Source organism: Apium graveolens, chromosome 2 (assembly GCF_009905375.1).
Source record: "Apium graveolens cultivar Ventura chromosome 2, ASM990537v1, whole genome shotgun sequence".
NCBI lineage: Eukaryota > Viridiplantae > Streptophyta > Magnoliopsida > Apiales > Apiaceae > Apium > Apium graveolens.
The window spans coordinates 237,868,073-237,887,747 of record NC_133648.1 but is presented as its reverse complement, the minus strand read 5'-3'; the positions used below and the strand labels follow the sequence as shown (position 1 = coordinate 237,887,747).

Below are 19,675 nucleotides of genomic sequence, written 5' to 3'. Positions count from 1 at the left end.
GCCAAGGCCTGGGTTTTGATCGCCGTTCGAGGTTTGTACTTAATGTCTAATTCCTCGAGCTCAATAGCCTACTTGATCAGCCTTCCACTGGATTTCGAACTGTGAATGATTTTTCTCAGAGGTTGATTTGTCAATACTTCTATCTAATGAGCTTGGAAGTAAGGACATAAATTCCTTGAGGCCATGACCAAGGCTAAGGCAAACATTTCTATGGCATAATAATTCGGTTCAGCCCCATGCAGAATCTTGCTGACATAGTATATAGGCTTTTAAAATTTAAGCTCTTCCTTCACCAACACAACATTCAAAGCGCCTTCTGAAGCAGCCAAATACAAATATAAGGTTTCATTTAGAACTGGTTTGGCCAACAGCGGGGTTTGAATCATGTATTTCTTTAATTTCTCAAACGCCTCTTGACTTTCCTCAGTCCATGTAAAATCTTTTAACTTCTTCAAAGCCTTGAAGAATGGCAAGAACTTCTCTCTAGATTTGGAGATAAATCGTCCCAAGGAAGCAACCCTTCCAGTGAGTTTTTGAACATCCTTGATAGACCGCGGAGGTTCCATATCCAAAATGGCCTTTATCTTATCAGGATTGGCCTCAATTCCTCTATTAGAGACCATTAATCCTAGAAATTTTCTTGATCCTACACCAAAAGAACACTTGGCGGGATTCAACATCATTTTGTGATTTCTCATGACTTCAAAAGCTTCCCTAAAATGGGATATATGACCAGTCTTTACAAGACTCTTGACTAACATGTCATCTACATAAATTTCCATAGTTTTTCCAATAAGATCTTTAAAAAATATTATTTACCAACCTTTAATAGGTTGCTCCTGCATTCTTGAGACCAAATGCCATAACAAGATAACAAAAAACACCAAAGTCAGTTATGAATGATACCTTCGGGATGTCATTCTTATGCATCTTGATCTGGTTGTAGCCACTAAACCCATCTATGAAGCTTAACATCTCATGACCCACGATTGCGTCTATCAGAGTATTTATCCTTGGCAGCGGGAAGCAATCCTTGGGACATGCATCATTGAAATCTGTAAAATCGACACACATCCTCTATTTTACATTAGCTTTCTTCACCATCACAGGATTTTCCAACCATTCTAGAAATTGCATCTCTTCAATGAAACCAGCCTCTAAGAGCTTCTCTTCTTGCTTGATGGCTTCATCCCTTTCAGGGACAAAAATCCTTTTCTTTTGCTTTACGACCTTTCGTTTAGGATCCACATTCAACTTATGGGTGATCAACTCTAGGTCAATCCCGGGCATATCTGCAGCCGACCATGCAAACACGTCACTATTTTCTTGCAAGAACCTTATCAACTTCCCCAAGGGGTTCTTCCAGCGATGCTCCAATAAATGTTACTTTTTCCGGATCTTCGGGAGCCAATAGAATCGAGATCAAATCTTCAACTAGCTTTCCTCATTTTTCATCGTTCTCACGGATATCCATGTCTTCTATAGGCAGAAGCTACCCCACGATTCCATATTCCCTCAGGGAGGCCACATAACAACTCATTTCCATCTTTTGATCTCCTCTTTCTTCTCCTATCCCATTTCTGGTGAGAAATTTCATCACTGAGTGGTAAGAAGAGGGGATTGCCTTAAAAGCATGTATTCCCGTTCTTCCCATGATTGCATTGTATGTTAATCCAGTCTTAACCACCACAAAGTTCAACATCTGTGTTTCTTGACTTGGTTCCTGACCCATAGTCAACGGCAACTTAATTATCCCTTCCACGGGGAATTTGACTCCAGCAAATCCATATATCGGCATATCCGTAGGGGTCAATTGAGAATTATTATATTCCATTCTTATAAAGGTATCATAAAGTAAAATATACACTGACACTCCATTATCTACAAAGGCGCTTATTACCGAAGTATTCCCTATGATGAGTGTTATAACTAGGGGATCATCATGAGGAAACTTAACCCCTTCCAAATCAAAATCGTTAAAAGACATAGTTATTTCATTCTTAGTCCATTTTAGGACTTCTTCGACTATATGCGTGACCTCTCGAGCATAGGCCGTTCTTGAGTTCCTAGAAGAACCGGCAGCGGTTGGTCCTCCAAAGATCATATTTATCACCGGTCCTCAGGGTTGGGGGTTTCGCGTCTGGTCATCTTGATCTCTTTTTCAATCATCAAAATTCCATCTTCATTATTATTCATTTCCCCTCTATCACCATCTCTAGTGTACTTATTCAATTTTCCCTTTCATATAAGGAATTCGATCTCATCTTTTAGTTGTCAACATTCATCGGTATCATGACCAGCATCTTTATGAAATCGACAATATTTACTTTTATCCAATTTGGAAGGATCTGCCTTTAGGGGCTTTGGATAACGAACGTCTCTATCTCTTTCAATTTCCATAAAGATTTGATTCCTTACAGCATTCAGCCTAGCATATTCAGTAAACTTCTGTCAAGGTCCCCCTTTCTTGGGTGGCGAATTAGCATCCTTGTCGACCCTAGGATACTTATCCTTTGCACTATATTCTTGGTCAGTTTTCCACTTCTTGCCTCCAGCGGGCGCGTTGTTCACTACTGTCTTTTTTATACTTTTTTCCACCTTGATATACTTACTGGCCCTATCTTACAGCTACAATATGCTTTCGGGGGGACGCTTGGCCAAAGACATTCTGAAGAACTCATCTCTTGTTTCTTGTTGTAATGCAATCATAATTACCTTGTCATCTAGGTCCGGAACCTTCAGGGCCTCCTTCGCAAACCGGTTGAAATAGTCTCTAATGGACTCCTTTTCTCCGTGTACTACTTTAATAAGGGATGTCGAACCTTTCTTGTGCACTCTACCACTAATGAACTGCTTAATGAAAGCTTGGCTTAAATCCTTAAAGAATATAATTAAATTCGGGGGTAGGCGGCTGTACCACCTTTGAGCCATACCCGACATAGTTTGAGGGAAAGCCCAACACTTAATAGCTCCGTTCACAGGCTATAGCAACAGGGCATTAGAGAATGTCATGACATGACTGGTTGGGTCCCCGGTACCATCGTATGCTTTGATGGCGAGCATCTTGAATTTTCTTGAGATGTGAGCATTCATTATCTCTTTAGTGAATGGTAATTTCGGATCATCAGGATCTCCTAAAAGCATTAAGTCACTTGGGTCAGCCCTTAGGGCTAGAGCCCTCATTCTTGGTGTCGGACCTTCCAAATCTATGATAGGATGATTTCTTTGTCTTGCTGCAGGTGGCGGTCTCAATGTCAGGTGTATTTCCAAATCATGCTTCAGCTTTTGGATCTCAGCTTCATGAGCCCTAATCCGATCTTGTACATCTTGGGAAATTGTTCCTTGAATGTTCTTGGGCTGTTGATAGCCGCTAGGCAGTGGCTCCTTACCGACACGTCTCCTCCTTGAAGCTACTTCTTTATCCGAAGAGTCGGAGTCTCTAGCGGAGTAAGGTTTAGAGAACTCTTGATTCTCAGGGATGGGAACCAAGTCACGGATGTGTAAGGGCGTTCATCCTTGTCCTTCACTTCGATTAGAGGGTCCACTACCTCCAATCTCGGGGTATAGAGGCATCCCATAAGGTGGGTTGGTGGTTCTAGGAGTCACGACCGTTGAGTACTCATACCCAACAGGTTGAGGGTTTATGGTCTCTTGAAGCTGCTGAAGTTGGGGATTCGTCCCTTGAAGTGTTGGGGGATTCGTCCCTTGAAGTGTTGGGGGATTCGTCCCTTGGGGCGGAGCCTCAGATGCCCCTACGCGGGATCCTCCTTGAGTGGAGGCATAGGTTGAGTGCGGGGGTATCTGCACCACCGATGATATTATTTGTAATGGGACATGATCGCCAGTTCTACTATTATTTCTACTCCGTGTGTTCACCGTGGTTATTGTTGTTATTCTCCCACAGATGGCTCCAAATGTTATGGATAAAAACTAGGTTACAACTATTATGATATTTAATGCTAGGGTTTCGAGAGCTCAAGGCCTTTAATGGCAGTCCTTGTGTTTTGTAGCTTAATTCAGCCTTCACAAGATGCTTACGTATCTTTGTAAATTTAGAGAATCAAGCCAAAATGTAGTTCTTTGTGATGGGGTAAGACCCTTTATATAACCATTGGATGTCCTTTAATTGAACTAGGGTTAGGAGACTTGGTGAATAAGTCTCCGGTATAGAATATATGTTGGACTCTTAAAACGTGGGAAGCAGATTCCTTGTTAGTTTAGGTGCCTTGGAGGCCACTCAATAAAGAATTTTATCCTCTAATGGATATACTTAATGAGCTGTTATTTCACCCTATTTATTATTTACGAAATTAATAAATAAACAAGGCTTCAAGCCTCATTAATTGGGATTCGTTATTTGGACCGTATCTGGTCTAAGTAATTCAACATTAATTATGTTTCTAGGCTAATTTCAGGCTCATATCAAACTTGTACATTAACCAGATACTAACTTAAAATCCATGTGATGCACAGATGCACAAATCTCTTTTTAAATTATATAATTTTGTTAAAAAAATATTTTGAATTAAATTCTTAAAATTGTTCATAATTTTTTTTATATTTATTTTCTAAATGATATGACTTCATGATAATTATATTAATACACATATATGTTCATAATTTTTTTTAGAATAGTTAAACCTATTTAAGTTAATAGCCTTAGTATCAGGGAAAAATAGTATTATTATAGCGATTTTATAGTTTTTTAAAAGTAAAAATACAATATCTCCATTATGTTGAAACCTAAACAAAAATATTATTTTTACAGAGGTTATTACTTTTTTTAGGGCATGCAGAGGTTATTACCAAATCGATAAACTATAAGACCTATTTGAAAAAGGCAATAGTACCGATTGAATAATATAGTTTTATTTATCATTTTATGTGTGTTTTAAAAATAATAATAATAATGTTTAGTTAAAAGTTAAGTTTTTGTTCATATCAATAAGATACGAATTATGCTTAATATCATATTAATTTGATTTACCCCAGCTTTATATTATTTTATTTTAACCCGAGGTCCATTACTATGACCGAATTTAACTAATTATTTTTAGTTCAATTCTAATTATTTATGTCCAGTTTTTATTTTAGCCCAAATAGTAAGTATATATGATTTTGTTTTAATTGGTTTAATTATATTTTGATTTTAATTTTGTGTCAGTTTGGATCAATTGTATAATATATACATATATATATATTTATCTTAGATAACTAATTGTTTATTCTAATTCTATTGGATAGTTTTAACATGAGAAGGGTGTGGAGATGTTCAGGCATTATGTAAGATTTTATTTACCTCACTTTCCAATTTTTATGAAGATACTTATGCTCCGTTTGTTACAGTTACAACAGTTTTTTGTTGAAAAGCTGTCAGAAAGATGTTTGATAAATTCTAAAACTTGTTGTCTGCCAAAGCGCTTTTGGTCTAAAAGCTGCCGTTAGCAAAAGTATGTTCGCCATGCTTTCGGAAAAAACCGTTTTCAGCTTTTAAAGGAAGTAGCTGTTGACGGAGGAATCTGGTAACAACAAAGATTGAGGTTTATCGCCGGAATTAAGATCTATGATGATGGTTCTTCGCTGGAAAATCAAGCGGTGTATGATGGTTTATGGTTGTTTTAGGCTGAGATTGATCAGAGTAAGTGGTGGCTCTATTATCAGCTCTTAACTTCTTACCCTCTCAATGTGCCTACATACCCTTTATATAGGGATCAAGCCTGACGTAGTTCTTGTAGAACAAGAAATCTAATGGGTTTAGACTTCTTATTCCTAGGCCCAGTAGAAGCCCATCCAAAATCCATCTTCCGCTAGCTTTAGGAATGTCCAACTATGAGGCCCAACCGCGAAGGCCCAAGGCTCATCCGCAATCGCAGGACTTCACGGATAGTGCATCTCCCTGCGCAAGGATAACACCCCGCTACAGCTATCTCCCTTGATTTACGGATGCCGGTATAGCCACGGTTCACTCCAAGTGCCGGACGCATCCCTGTCCCCCGAATGAGGATAACCCACCAGATAACAGGATAGGTGATCCCAAGCTTTTGGGTGCAAAGTGCAGGATGACTCCAAAGTTCTCCAACGAGGACACCCGTTGAATACAAGAACAGAGTTCCCAAAGCACACACCAATGTTAACCCCACATCCCCAACGAGGACACCCGTTGAATATATGAGGAGGCCTTCAATCATCAGGCATACCCCTAGAGGCCTTCAAGCTTTTCACGGACATCCCCCTCCTTGACCAACTCAAGGAGATAATTCTTCAAAGAGTAGCTGCAACAAATACATTAGTAGAAATAATCTCCATTGCTCCCTTCCAAGCATTCTTTTTCCTGAATGATCCTCATGAGAGAGTACTGGCCAAACACAGGACGTATCCTATGTCGTTGGGCGCGTCCTCACCTCCATGACGCCTGTATCGCCTCCCTAATATTTTCCTTTCACTACCTTCCACAATGGCAGGACGCGTCTTGAGCAGGACAGGCGCGTCCTCCAATTATATTGCCAAAAGACCATAACTGTTGGACACATTCACCACGGTGGACGCGTCCACAATATTTGGGTGCGTTCTACCCTAACCATGTGCTCCCAAGCTTCCTTATTATCAAACCATCTTCCATAAAACATCTCCTCAACGTTGGGCGCGTCCTGTGTGCCTGGACGCGTCCTCACCTTCTATAATGCAATACCGAGTTTGACCGTACTTGATCCGCATTTGACCCGAGTCAATCCAATGCCAAATTTTGGGTATAACAAATACCCCCCAAATTCCATTTGCAGTTGAAAATAAAATTGAAATTTTACTCACAACCAGAAGCAAAATTTGGATTACCCCATTGCAATACGTTAGGACGCGTCCTAACTCCTTGACGCGCCCAAGGTTTCTATTCACAACTAACCGTTGCGTGATAGCTGGTGCACACATCATCCACCTACTTTTCTATAAATACCTCAGTCACATCACATTATTGTCACTTTCCTCTTTTTTCTCTCTCAAAAAACCGCCATTACCGCCGCTGCAAGAAGTTAAGTCCAAGAATCCGACAATTCCACCGGCCATTACTCGATTTCTCTAGCTTAATCCAATCCCCAACTTACGAGGTACGTGAATCTTCTTTTATTTCTTTATTTGGTCGAGTAAATCGGCTTTAATGAGCAAAAAACCCGTTCATATTCCTCATGCTCTCATGAATTGTTCTTCACTTTTGTCGTGTATGTATGTGTGTATATATAACAAATCTCCATATTCTGCTCTTTTGATTCTTTAGTTACATGTTTTTAGGGTTTTCATTATATTTTCCCCAAATTGCTAATAGTCGGTTAGAATTCCCACATATTTTACTAATTTAGGACGCGTCATTCTCTGAGGGTGCGCCTCATGTTTCTTCATTTAAGACATGTTTTAAAGTTTTTTTAACCAAAGGTCATATAGAGGCATTGCCTTTCTAGGACGCGTCACCTAGTACGTCTCATGCGATAGATTCCTAGGACGCGTCCTTATATGTTTCCAAGATCTTCCCTTTTTTCTCTTCTATTCTTCTTCTCTCTTTTTTTTATATGGACGCGTCCTCAAGTTTTTCTTCCTTCTTTTGTAGCTGGAGGACGCGTCTTCTTCGTCACCTTTCCATCCATTCAAAGTTCTCAACAAGCGTCTCACTTGATCTCTTTCAAACCCGATTTCCCTAAATTTCACAGGACGAGTTCCTTCCTTAAAGCAGAAAGACGCGTCTTCGAATATCTCAAACCAAAGACTTCTATAATGTCTGATTCCAGTTCCGATTCCATGGATCACGTCCCCATAAGCTCTAGAATGAAAAAGAAAGGATTCGAACGAAAAAGAACTCCAATTCTCAATACTAGGGCTGCTATCGTAGCCACAACCAGCCAACAGCCCTTACACATGATTGTTTCAGATGAGGACGCATCAGCTTCTCAGGACGCGTCCCCTCTTAATGTAAGTGAATTCGAAAAGAGGGTTCCTGGCCCTGAGGTATATCCTGTGTCCCCTCAGAAATCTGATCATCCCCTAGAACATTGGGAACCCTCAGATATTGAAGTGGATTGTGAATGGGCAAAGCTTGGTGCTCTAACAGAACCAGAGAAAAATGCCCGGAGGAAAAAAGAAAACAAGCTAGCTTGTGTAGCCCTTGACTCTACTGCAACTGACTTAGAGATCCAGTGGCACATGAAATACTACGACATGGAGGGCATCTGGGCGCGCCATCTTCGTACAATGAGGCCACACATTTTCAATATTGGGAACCAAAGGATCCCGAGAATGGTGCTCACGCCAAAACTGATCTCTCTAGGCGTGGGCGCGCCCTTACACCCGTTCATCAAGAAGATCCTGAGATGGTACGATGTAGCCCCTGTGCAACTATCCCCTAACTCTTACAAACTAGCTTGGGCTTTATATATGATGTATCACAATCTTGGTCTGGGTGTGCCTTCTATGAAGGAATTCAGCTTTTTCTACAGTATCAGGAAATCCATTCCAGGCTATCATTTCCTTGTAGTCAACAAGTGGTTGAATAATAAAGGTTTCAACGAAGGGAAAATCAGCCACGGACGAGACTGGAAAGAGCCTTTTTTCTGCATCTTTGATGTAAAGCGAGCCCGTGTCGGTTTTAACCTCGAGCCCAGTAAGTTTCACTCTTTGGACACGTCCTGTAGTTATGACACGTCCTCTTTTTTCTCCACATATCGTTGCATTACTTACTTTTCCTCTCTTTTCTTCTAGACATAAAAACCCAAAAAGAACTAAAAGGGAAAAAGAAAAAGAGAGCGGAGAAAGTCTTAAAATATGTTGAGGAGCATTTTAATCTCAAGGATATGATCACAGAAGACAACCTCAAACTAGTAGGCGCGTTGTCCGCCCGGGTTGGTTCTCTCTGCAAATTCCGCGAGTTTTACTACGGAAAACCTGTACTTACAGCCTCAGAAAAAGCCAGGGGTCTCAGTGCCGCAGAAATGGTTGAGATTGATATCAGTAAGCAATTTGACTTAGAACAAGGTAAGTATATATGAGAAAGGACGCATCATCCATTTTGGATGTGTCCAAAGCTATAGAATCAACTTCTCATTTTAAAAGTACCAACACACCAAAATTCGTAGGACGCGTCATGTTTCTTTGACGCGTCATGTTTCTTTGACACGTCATGCGTATGTTTGTCTTTCCTTTTACATGCAAAACTTAAATCTGATTTACAGGCATTTCCTGCATATATGTCTTTATTTTGGGCACGCCTTAGTTCCAGGGTGCGTCTACCTGTAATATTCGTGACTGACATCATTCCTCATAATCCATATTATAGTCGTATATTAAGGGTGCGTCTTAGTCACATATAAATATGCACTCTTCATGTCTTTGCATACATTTTTCTTCCCATATCCTCATGCATTTACTGAAAGAGATATGTCCTAAGACCAATCATGTATGAGGATTTAGGAATAACTTTTATGTAATCTGTTTTTGATTTCATTGATATTAATAAAAGACTTGTTTTGTTTTTTATTGCGGGTTCTATCTATTTTAAGTGTTTAAATAAGATATACCACAGTTTAGAGTAAAGCTTTTTATGGACTGTGATGAGATCATAATAATGAGACCTAAAAGATGATAACTCTAAACTTAAATAGTTCCTGGCCGTATGATTACTAACTGGTAATTAATAATCCGCAAAGATCGGTACATACTATGCTTGCTTCATTATGAAGGATGTCTGTTCTCATAGACATTTGTGTGGTGACACTATAGCTAGTATGTAGGTGCTTATTATAGAATAAGTTCACTGAACATGACTCACACAGCTGAACAACTGATGGAGTTCACTCACGTGTCAGCAGTTGTTCACATAGTGATAGTTGTACAAGTATCCTTAGATTTGAGGTCATCATAGTCATCTTGTACACTGAACTATACTTTGGTTTAGTTCTTAGTCTCAAGGGACAATTATAAGGGCTCTACTGGGTATAGGAATTTGTACACGAAGATAGTGTATGATCAATAAAGGATCTACCCCTTCCAGTGAAGGAAGAGAATGTTCAATGCTGATCCACTTATGCTAGTTCAGGAATCTCTGGCCAGAGTGAATGAAATTAGAAAGGAGTTTTTAATTTACATTAAATAGAACTAAGCATAGTAAATGGGAAAGCAAGTGATTAAATAAGATAGGCTTGACACAAGTTCCATGCCTTGTATTTAATCGTGACATTGCAGGGTAGAAGGAATTAATTGTACGGTAACTACTCACTGAATAGGATTTGGTATTCTAAGCAGTGAATTCGTATTATCCGGATAGTCGCGATATACTGAGAAGTATCCCTCACGATGTAGAATAAATATGATTAATTAATTAATCATATTTAATGAATTAGAGAATTTATATAAATAATGATAAAATAGTTTTATTATTATTTATTTTTACTACCGGCTTAATATTGAACCTACAGGGTCACACTATAAAAGAGAATGATTTAATGGTGGAGGAATTTATTAATAATGGTTGATAATTATTTATTTATGAAATAAATAATTAATTGGCAAATTTAATAATTGATTAAATGAGATTTAATTGATTATAAATTAATTAAGAAAAGGTTCTTAATATTATTAATTAAGAATTTAATTTTTGGAAATTAAATCAAGTGAGAGAATTATTTCTAAAGAGTTTAGAAAAAAGATTAATAATTAAAAGGTGTTTTAATTATTAGTGAAAATAATAAAGGTTTAATAATAATAATATTTTATGGGAAAATTTTCAGCCGAAAATTTTGCCTATAAATATACTATTATAAACCCTATTTTTGCCTCAACCAAAAAGATTTACAAAACCCTAATTCTCTCCATCTCCTTCTCCTTCATTACATCGTTTTCTTGGTGGATACCGGTGGAGTGCTTCACACTTGAGGAGCAGCTGCTAAGGATCTCCGTTCATCGTTCTTGGATCGCTATTAAAGACCTCCATCTTTCTATTAACGTAAAGCTTTTTAAGGTAAACATACTGAACTACAAATTAAATATTATTTTTCGCATGGATCATGCGGAGGGTTTCGTTTTTTTTTAAGATTAAATTTACGTTTTCGCTGCGTTTATGTGCTAAAAACCCTTCAATGGCATCAGAGCTACTTGCGAAAAGTTTTTAATTCGTTTATGTGTTTAACTGTTTTCGATATATAAGCATGTACGTGATTCGCCATGATTTGATGTTGATATAATATGCTTATATATGCATGTTTTTGAATATATGATATTCATGTGAGTTGTATAATCATAAGATGATTATGTAATCTGTATATATACTGATATATACATGATTTATGTTTGTTCTAATTATGAGAATTATATTACATACAGATTCTGAATTGGCTGCTGCAGATTTGCTGAAATCTGAGTCTGGTGTCCGATTTACGCAAATGAATACCCTATTCCATAGGTAAACGAGCGTCTGAACAAAACCGATAGCTAAAGCTATCAACGACTCGTCTGTAAGGCGTTTGACGTCGTTTACTGCCCGTAAACAGTGATTCTTGTTTTTCTGATTTGATTCTGATTTTTCTGATTTTTGTCATATTTTCTTTTTATGATTAGATCATGGATAATATGATATGTTAAGATCAGATTATGTGTTTTAACATGCTTTTATGTGTTGTATGAGCATGGTGGATGGTTATGGCCTTTCGACCTTAGTGTAATGGTTTTGGTTTTGGTTTTAAATACGACTTGCATGTCGTCAATCTTTGTAATCATAAATTTTGAATGTAACTCGAGTTATTCTTGTAAGTTCATTTGATTAGTTTTACTTTCAATCATGTAATGTAATTGAAGACTCAAGAAGGCTATCCAATGGAGGTGATACAAAGAAGAAGACGAGGCATACAAGAAGTCTAAATAAAGAAGAAGACTTATGTAATAAGTAGTTGTATTTATTTCCATCACCATATTAGATTGAACTTGATCTTTATCATGAGATTGATAAAGATCACATAGGATGGGGCCATAACCAAACACATTTACTTTATTGCACTTTACATTTACTTGTTTATTTAATTTTATATATGAGATATATGCCTATGTTTATCATGCGATGATAGATTTAGGTGAACTTAAATCAATATAAGGCGTGCTCTAGAAAATCTAGAATAGGAATCGTTTCTTGCCTTAACAATAAATATTATGAATACGATCATGAGATTCTTGTGTTTATGAAACACGTAATTGTATATGAATTTTCAATATTGAGAGAAAGGATGATTCTGTCAACAACAGATTTCTATCTGTAAGAAAGGGTTATTGAGTGACGCCTCTTGACAATGCTCCACCCGATCTGGGAATCATCTGATTATCGATTATTGATTTGAAATATTTATTTTAAAAGGAAGAATCTCTTTATAATATGATTATGATTGTAACGTAATATAATCCCTCTAAAATTAAATAATATCAAGTAGTAATTGGCCAATGACACAATGGGCTTGTGTCGGTCATAGCCTTCCAACATGGTAGAAAGCGGTTCTTATTTTTAAATCATTGTCGTTTCGTGCTACAGCCGAGGGCTTTGATTTCGAAATAAGAAATAATTGTCTATTACATAGAGATGTGTACATTGAATTAGAATCTAAAGCTCGGTACGTGCTACAGCCGTGGGCTGTTGGAGAGTGATTCAATTGTACGAAATGTTGGGTTAGACTTGACTTAGAATATTGAGTTTGTCGTGCCACAGCCGTGACTCAATTATTCAAGAGGCTAAACTTATATTAGGGAATAACATAAGATGTAATTGACAAGAGTTGTCTGCCTATTGAACATCACATGACATTTCGTGCCACAGTCGAGGTTGTGTGATGAAATGTAGGATCCCTATTCCCACTAGCATTATGAATGCTTAATTTTCACTTAGGGGGTTGAAAAAATTAGATAAACTAGTGGAAGACACTTATGAATAAAGACCCGATTCATATAGTGTTTTGAAATGAAATTGAATATTTGCTAAGTGTTGTTATGTGTTTATCATTTACAGATTTACTATATTCGTCATGTCTTCTACACTATCACTCGGGAGCATAGTAGATGCTCACAAGTTGACTGGTCCTAATTTAGCTGTTTGTTTTCACTGTAACAAGTTGGGGCACTGGAAGAGGAACTACAAGGTTTACCTTGCAGAATTGAAGAAGAAGAAGGGTAGTAAGACTACCGCTTCTGATTCAGGCATGTTCATGATCGAAGTTAATATGTCACTAGGTCAAATTTCTACTTGGGTATTAGATACCGCCTGTGGTTCTCATATTTGCAATTCGTTGCAAGGACTAAAGGGAAGTAGGACTCTTGAAAAAGATGAGGTGATTCTACGTATGGGCAATGGAGCAAGGGTTGCGGCCATATCTGTAGGATCATTTAGTTTACATATGCCTACGGGCAAGACTATTATTTTGAATAATTATTATTACGTTCCCTCTATTGTGAGGAATATTGTTTCTATTCCTATGTTGGATGTGGATGGTTTTTCATTTATTATTAAGAATAATGAATGTTTTATCCTTAGAGATAATGTTCTTTTTGGACGTGGTATTTTAAATAATGGTCTGTATGTATGTGATGTAGAGCATGATTTACTTCAGATTGAACAAACTAATAAAAGAAAATGAGATAATGAAAATCTGACCTATTTATGGCACTGTAGGCTAGGTCATATTAGTGAAAATAGACTGCGGACATTGCATAAGGAAGGGTTACTTGACCCCTTTGATTTTGAATCATATCCTACATGCGAGTCTTGTCTATTGGGTAAAATGACCAAATCTCCATTTAGTGGACATGGAGAGAGGGCTGCATATTTGCTAGGATTGGTACACACAAATGTATGTGGACCAATGTCTACGCAAGCCATCGGTGGATTTTCGTACTTCATTACTTTCATAGATGATAGATCTAGATTCAGATATGTGTATTTGATGAAACACAAGTCTGAAGCCTTTGAAAAGTTCAAAGAATATGAACATGAAGTGGAGAAACAAACCAAACACAGTATTATAACTCTTCGATCAGATCGAGGTGGTGAATACTTGAATGGAGAGTTTCTAGATTATCTCAAAGAAAATGGTATAGTCTCCCAGTGGACTCCTCCATATACTCCACAGTTGAATGGGGTATCTGAAAGGAGAAATCGAACTTTGTTAGACATGGTTCGGTCCATGATGAGTTATGCGAATCTTCCAGTATTCCTATGGGGTTATGCATTGGAAACCTCAGCATATTTACTGAATAAGATGTCTTCCAAATCTGTTCCTCAAACACCATATGAGATATGAAAAGAAAGGAAACCGAGTCTTAAACACGTTAAGATTTGGGGATGTCCAGCTTATGTCAAGAAAGTTGACCCAGATAAGCTGGAATCTCGATCCGTAAAATGTAATTTTGTGGGATATCCTAAAGAGATTTTGGGGTATTACTTTTACATCGATCATCGGGTGTTTGTCTCCGGACATGCTACCTTCTTGGAAAAGGAGTTTATCCTTGAAGGAAACAGTGGGAGCAAAATTGAACTTGATGAAGTTCAAGAAGCATAAACTACTACGGATCAAGTGGAAACACCTGTTCAGACTGAACAACCTTCTGTGGAACAGCCCATTCGTAGGACAGGGAGAGTGTCTCGCCAACCTGAGAGGTATTATGGCCTTGTCATTGAGAATGACAATGAGTTGTCAATCATTGATGATGACAACCCTGTGACCTATAATGAGGCTATGAGCAGTGTTGACTCAGAGAAATGGCATAGTGCCATGAAATCCGAAATGGAATCTATGTATACCAACCAAGTATGGACTCTGGTTGAGGCGCCTGAAGGTATTAAGCCTATTGGGTGCAAGTGGGTATACAAAAGAAGGATTGGAGCAGATGGCCAGGTGGAGACCTATAAGGCCAGGCTCGTGGCAAAAGGATTCAAACAAAGGCAAGGATTCCTTATGGAGTGTCCCTTTCCGAAAAAAATGTCTCCTAAGACACCTGAGGAAAGAGAGCGTATGAGTAAGATTCCTTATGCTTCAGCAATAGGATCTATCATGTACGCGATGTTGTGTACAAGGCCTGATGTTGCTTATTCAATTAGTGTGACGAGCAGATATCAGTCCAATCCAGGTGAAGACCACAGGAAAGCAGTGAAAAACATTCTTAAGTACTTGCGAAGGACTCAGGACATTTTTCTTGTTTTTGGTGGTGAATCTGAGTTGACAGAGGAGATGTCAACGTCGAGAGAGTTGACACACATAATAACGTAGCAAACCCACTAACAAAGCCACTTTCTCAAAGTCACTTTGATCGTCATAAAGACAAGATGGGTATTAGATACCAGAGTGATTGGCTTTTGTACAAGTGGGAGATTGAAAGAGATATGTCCTAAGTCCAATCATGTATGAGGATTTAGGAATAACTTTTATGTAATCTGTTTTTGATTTCATTGATATTAATAAAAGACTTGTTTTGTTTTTTATTGCGGGCTCTATCTATTTTAAGTGTTTAAATAAGATATACCACAGTTTAGAGTAAAGCTTTTTATGGATTGTGATGAGATCATAATAATGAGACCTAAAAGATGATAACTCTAAACTTAAATAGTTCCTGATCATAGGATTACTAACTGGTAATTAATAATCCGCAAAGATCGGTACATACTATGCTTGCTTCATTATGAAGGATGTCTGTTCTCATAGATATTTGTGTGGTGACACTATAACTAGTATGTAGGTGCTTATTATAGAATAAGTACACTGAACATGACTCACACAGCTGAACAACTGATGGAGTTCACTCACGTGTCAGCAGTTGTTCATATAGTGATAGTTGTACAAGTATCCTTAGACTTGAGGTCATCATAGTCATTTTGTGTACACTGAACTATGCTTTGGTTTAGTTCTTAGTCTCAAGGGACAATTATAAGGGCTCTACTGGGTATAGGAATTTGTACACGAAGATAGTGTATGATCAATAAAGGATCTACCCCTTCCAGTGAAGGAAGAGAATGTTCAATGCTGATCCACTTATGCCAGTCCAGGAATCTCTAGCCAGAGTGAATGAAATTAGAAAGGAGTTTCTAATTTACATTAAATAGAACTAAGCATAGTAAATGGGAAAGAAAGTGATTAAATAAGATAGGCTTGACACAAGTTCCATACCTTGTATTTAATCGTGACATTGCAGGGTAGAAGGAATTAATTGTACGGTAACTACTCACTGAATAGGTTCTTGGTATTCTAAGTAGTGAATTCGTATTATCCGGATAGTCGCGATATGCTGAGAAGTATCCCTCACGATGTAGAATAAATATGATTAATTAATTAATCATATTTAATGAATTAGAGAATTTATATAAATAATGATAAAATAATTTTATTATTATTTATTTCTACTACCGGCTTAATATTGAACCTACAGGGTCACACCATAAAAGAGAATGATTTAATGGTGGAGGAATTTATTAATAATGGCTGATAATTATTTATTTATGAAATAAATAATTAATTGGCAAATTTAATAATTAATTAAATGAGATTTAATTGATTATAAATTAATTAAGAAAAGGTTCTTAATATTATTAATTAAGAATTTAATTTTTGGAAATTAAATCAAGTGAGAGAATTATTTCTAAAGAGTTTAAAAAAAGGATTTATAATTAAAAGTGTTTTAATTATTAGTGAGAATAATAAAGGGTTAATAATAATAATATTTTATGGGAAAATTTTCAGCTGAAAATTTTGCCTATAAATATACTATTATAAACCCTATTTTTGCCTCAACCAAAAAGATTTACAAAACCCTAATTCTCTCCATCTCCTCCTCATTCATTACATCGTTTTCTTGGTGGATACCGGTGGAGTGCTTCACACTTGAGGAGCAGCTGCTAAGGATCTCCGTTCATCGTTCTTGGATCGCTATTAAAGACCTCCATCTTTCCATTAACGTAAAGCTTCTTAAGGTAAACATATTGAACTACGAATTAAATATTATTTTTCGCATGGATCCTGCAGAGGATTTCGGTTTTTTTTAAGATTAAATTTACGTTTTCGCTGCGTTTATGTGCTAAAAATCCTTCATTTACATGTTCTTTATATGCATTCTAATTGACATTTATGCATTGATAATCTTTAGATTATATTCTCGGCGGGTCCTACTATCAGGACGCGTCTACCTTATTTGGCTAACGTTTTTCTATGTTTATGTCACAGATATGGCTTCCCTCCCAAAAGGGTTCGCTATTGGAGCTTCCAAGAAACTGAGATCCAGGAAACAGGCCCCTGCGAAGCCTGATCCAAAGGTTAAGACCCCTACTCCTGCTGTGACTCCTTCTCCTCCACCAAAAATCATTGATACTACGGTGCTGGACTCCCGGAGAAGGAGGACGCGTCTTCAAAGCGCCAAAAGACACTGCCAGATGATCAATCTTTTGTTCTCCGATATCTGGGCGCGTCCTCCGCTGGCCACTTTACTTAAGATGAAGTCTGAGGCTGGACGTTCTGGTCCGAGGAATAAACAGAAGAGGCCATGGTGAGGGTTGCAGCTTAGCTTCATTTGCACGCCAGACAAAGTGCCAACATGGCTGCTAGACTCAGGGCGCGTCTTGCTACCACTAACACTGCAAAGAGCCAGGCTGAAGACAAGATCAAATCCTTAGAGAAGTACATCAATTTGCTCGCCCAAGAAAAAGATGTTGAGATCAAGCGCCTGCAGGAGGACAAGACGCGTCTTGAGGTTGAGAAAGCAGTGCTGGAAGGCAATGTCACCTCAATGGAGAAGGCTATGGAGGATGTAATCTCTCTGAATTCCACAATGCAACTGGAGCTTGATACTTCGAATGATGATAGGCTGCATGGCTGGAAAGAGGAGAAGAAATTAGTGTACCAAACTGGTTTTGCAGCCGGTTTTGAAGAGTGGTGTTCTGGGTTCATAGCAAATGACCCAGCATACACTTTTTCTAAGTTTAATGAGGACACCCAAAAATGGGTAAATGATTTCAAAATCAGAGTTGCGGACTCCATCAAAAGCAAGAGAGTTTTTCTAGGCTTGGAGGAAGGTGACGCGTCCCCAGCGCCTTCTCCACTTAACGTCTAGCCTCCTCCTCCAGACAACCAAGACAAGCCTCAGGACGCGCCTCCTACCTAGGACGCGTCCTATGTCTATTTTCAAAATTTTATCTGAACTACTTTAAGGGTGCGGGCCCCTTCAAGCCTTGCAACTTGTAATGATTATCTTCGAACTCCTTTTGCTTGCACTTTCCATGATATTTCCCTTTAATTACTTTTTATGCATATCGTTTTATTTTCTTAACTTTGCTTTGTCATAGGTAAGGGCGCATCCTACTATTAGGACGCATCATCTTTGGAATCCTGTTGTATTTTTACCATCATCTGTTAAGTAGATGTCCTTTAAGGGTGCGCCCTCCTTAATTGGGCGCGTCCTTGGATCATCCAGATAGGATATTTTTAATAAGCATGATATCATGCTATACTTGTACATTTTAGAAAAGGCATAAAGCAAGAGGGGCGCGTCCTACTATCTTGACGCGTCGACCCTTTATTTTAAAGATATATTTAATCCCTCAGTCTGGACGCGTCCTTAGTGAGGACGTGTCTTCTTTTTTAATTATGTTTTGTCAAAATTAAAGAAACATAAAACTGAAAGAGCATCAACCAAGATAACTTGGGCGCGTCCTTGGAACAGTACGCGTCTTAGTTCCATTTTTACTTGAGTTTTGATGTTCCTTTTGACAGTCACTGCTTCTATTAATATCCGTATAGAACTACTACTCAGGGCACGCCCTATGGCTAGGACGCATCATACAGCTAAGCAAATTAACAAGCAAATAACTTTTGGAAAATTTCAAAGTTTTCATTAATAATACGCTCTGGTGTCAAAAGTGCACCAGTCCCATGGCTGCTATGCTCTGTGGGGAATTTATTCAAAAAAATGTTCCTTCAACTAGTTCTAAGGTAAGTAGTACATGCACTACCCCTAGGCTAGGAGGAATTTATTTAATTCTAGTCTATAATCAGGGCACAACCCTAAGTATATAATAAAAGAGGTACGTAAGGGGCCAAAGCCGCGCCTTACTGATAATACTTTCGGAGATGTTCCGCGCTCCATGCTCGCGGAACCAGCTTACCTTCCATATCCTCAAGGTGATAAGTCCCTTTCCACAAAATTACTTTTATATTATATGGTCCTTCCCAATTTGCCCCAAACACTCCATGCTGGGGATTCTTCGTGTTTGGCATCACCTTCCTGAGCACCAAATCCCCTACCTTTAGCAGCTGTCCCTTTACCTTCTTGGTATAATACCTTGTGGCACGTTGCTGATACGCCGCAAGCCTCAGCTGAGAATTCTCCCTTGTTTCTTCCAAGAGATCCAAATGAAGCCTTTGATTAACCTCTATATCCTCCTCTGTGTAATGATCTCTGCGAAGCGATCCCGAACCAACTTCCACGGGGACCATAACTTCATAGCCGTAAGTCAGCATAAAAGGAGTTTCCCCCGTAGTAGATCGTGGAGTAGTGTTGTGGGACCACATCACTTTTGGGAGTTCCTCAGGCCAATTCCCTTTGCGCTCTTCCAGTTTGGTCTTGAGGGTGTGCTTTATTATTTTATTCACGGCTTCTTTCTGTCGATTACTTTGGGGATGATAGACTG

At 38.2% G+C, this 19,675-nt stretch overlaps 1 protein-coding gene across 1 annotated transcript; it reads right to left on the bottom strand.

Moving 5' to 3' along the window:
• Positions 1 to 269: 269 nt before the first annotated feature.
• On the bottom strand, positions 270 to 683 carry LOC141698032 (putative mitochondrial protein AtMg00860). Its single transcript, XM_074502636.1, has one exon. It carries the CDS (start codon positions 681 to 683, stop codon positions 270 to 272), a length of 414 nt encoding a protein of 137 aa, XP_074358737.1.
• Positions 684 to 19,675: the final 18,992 nt, after the last annotated feature.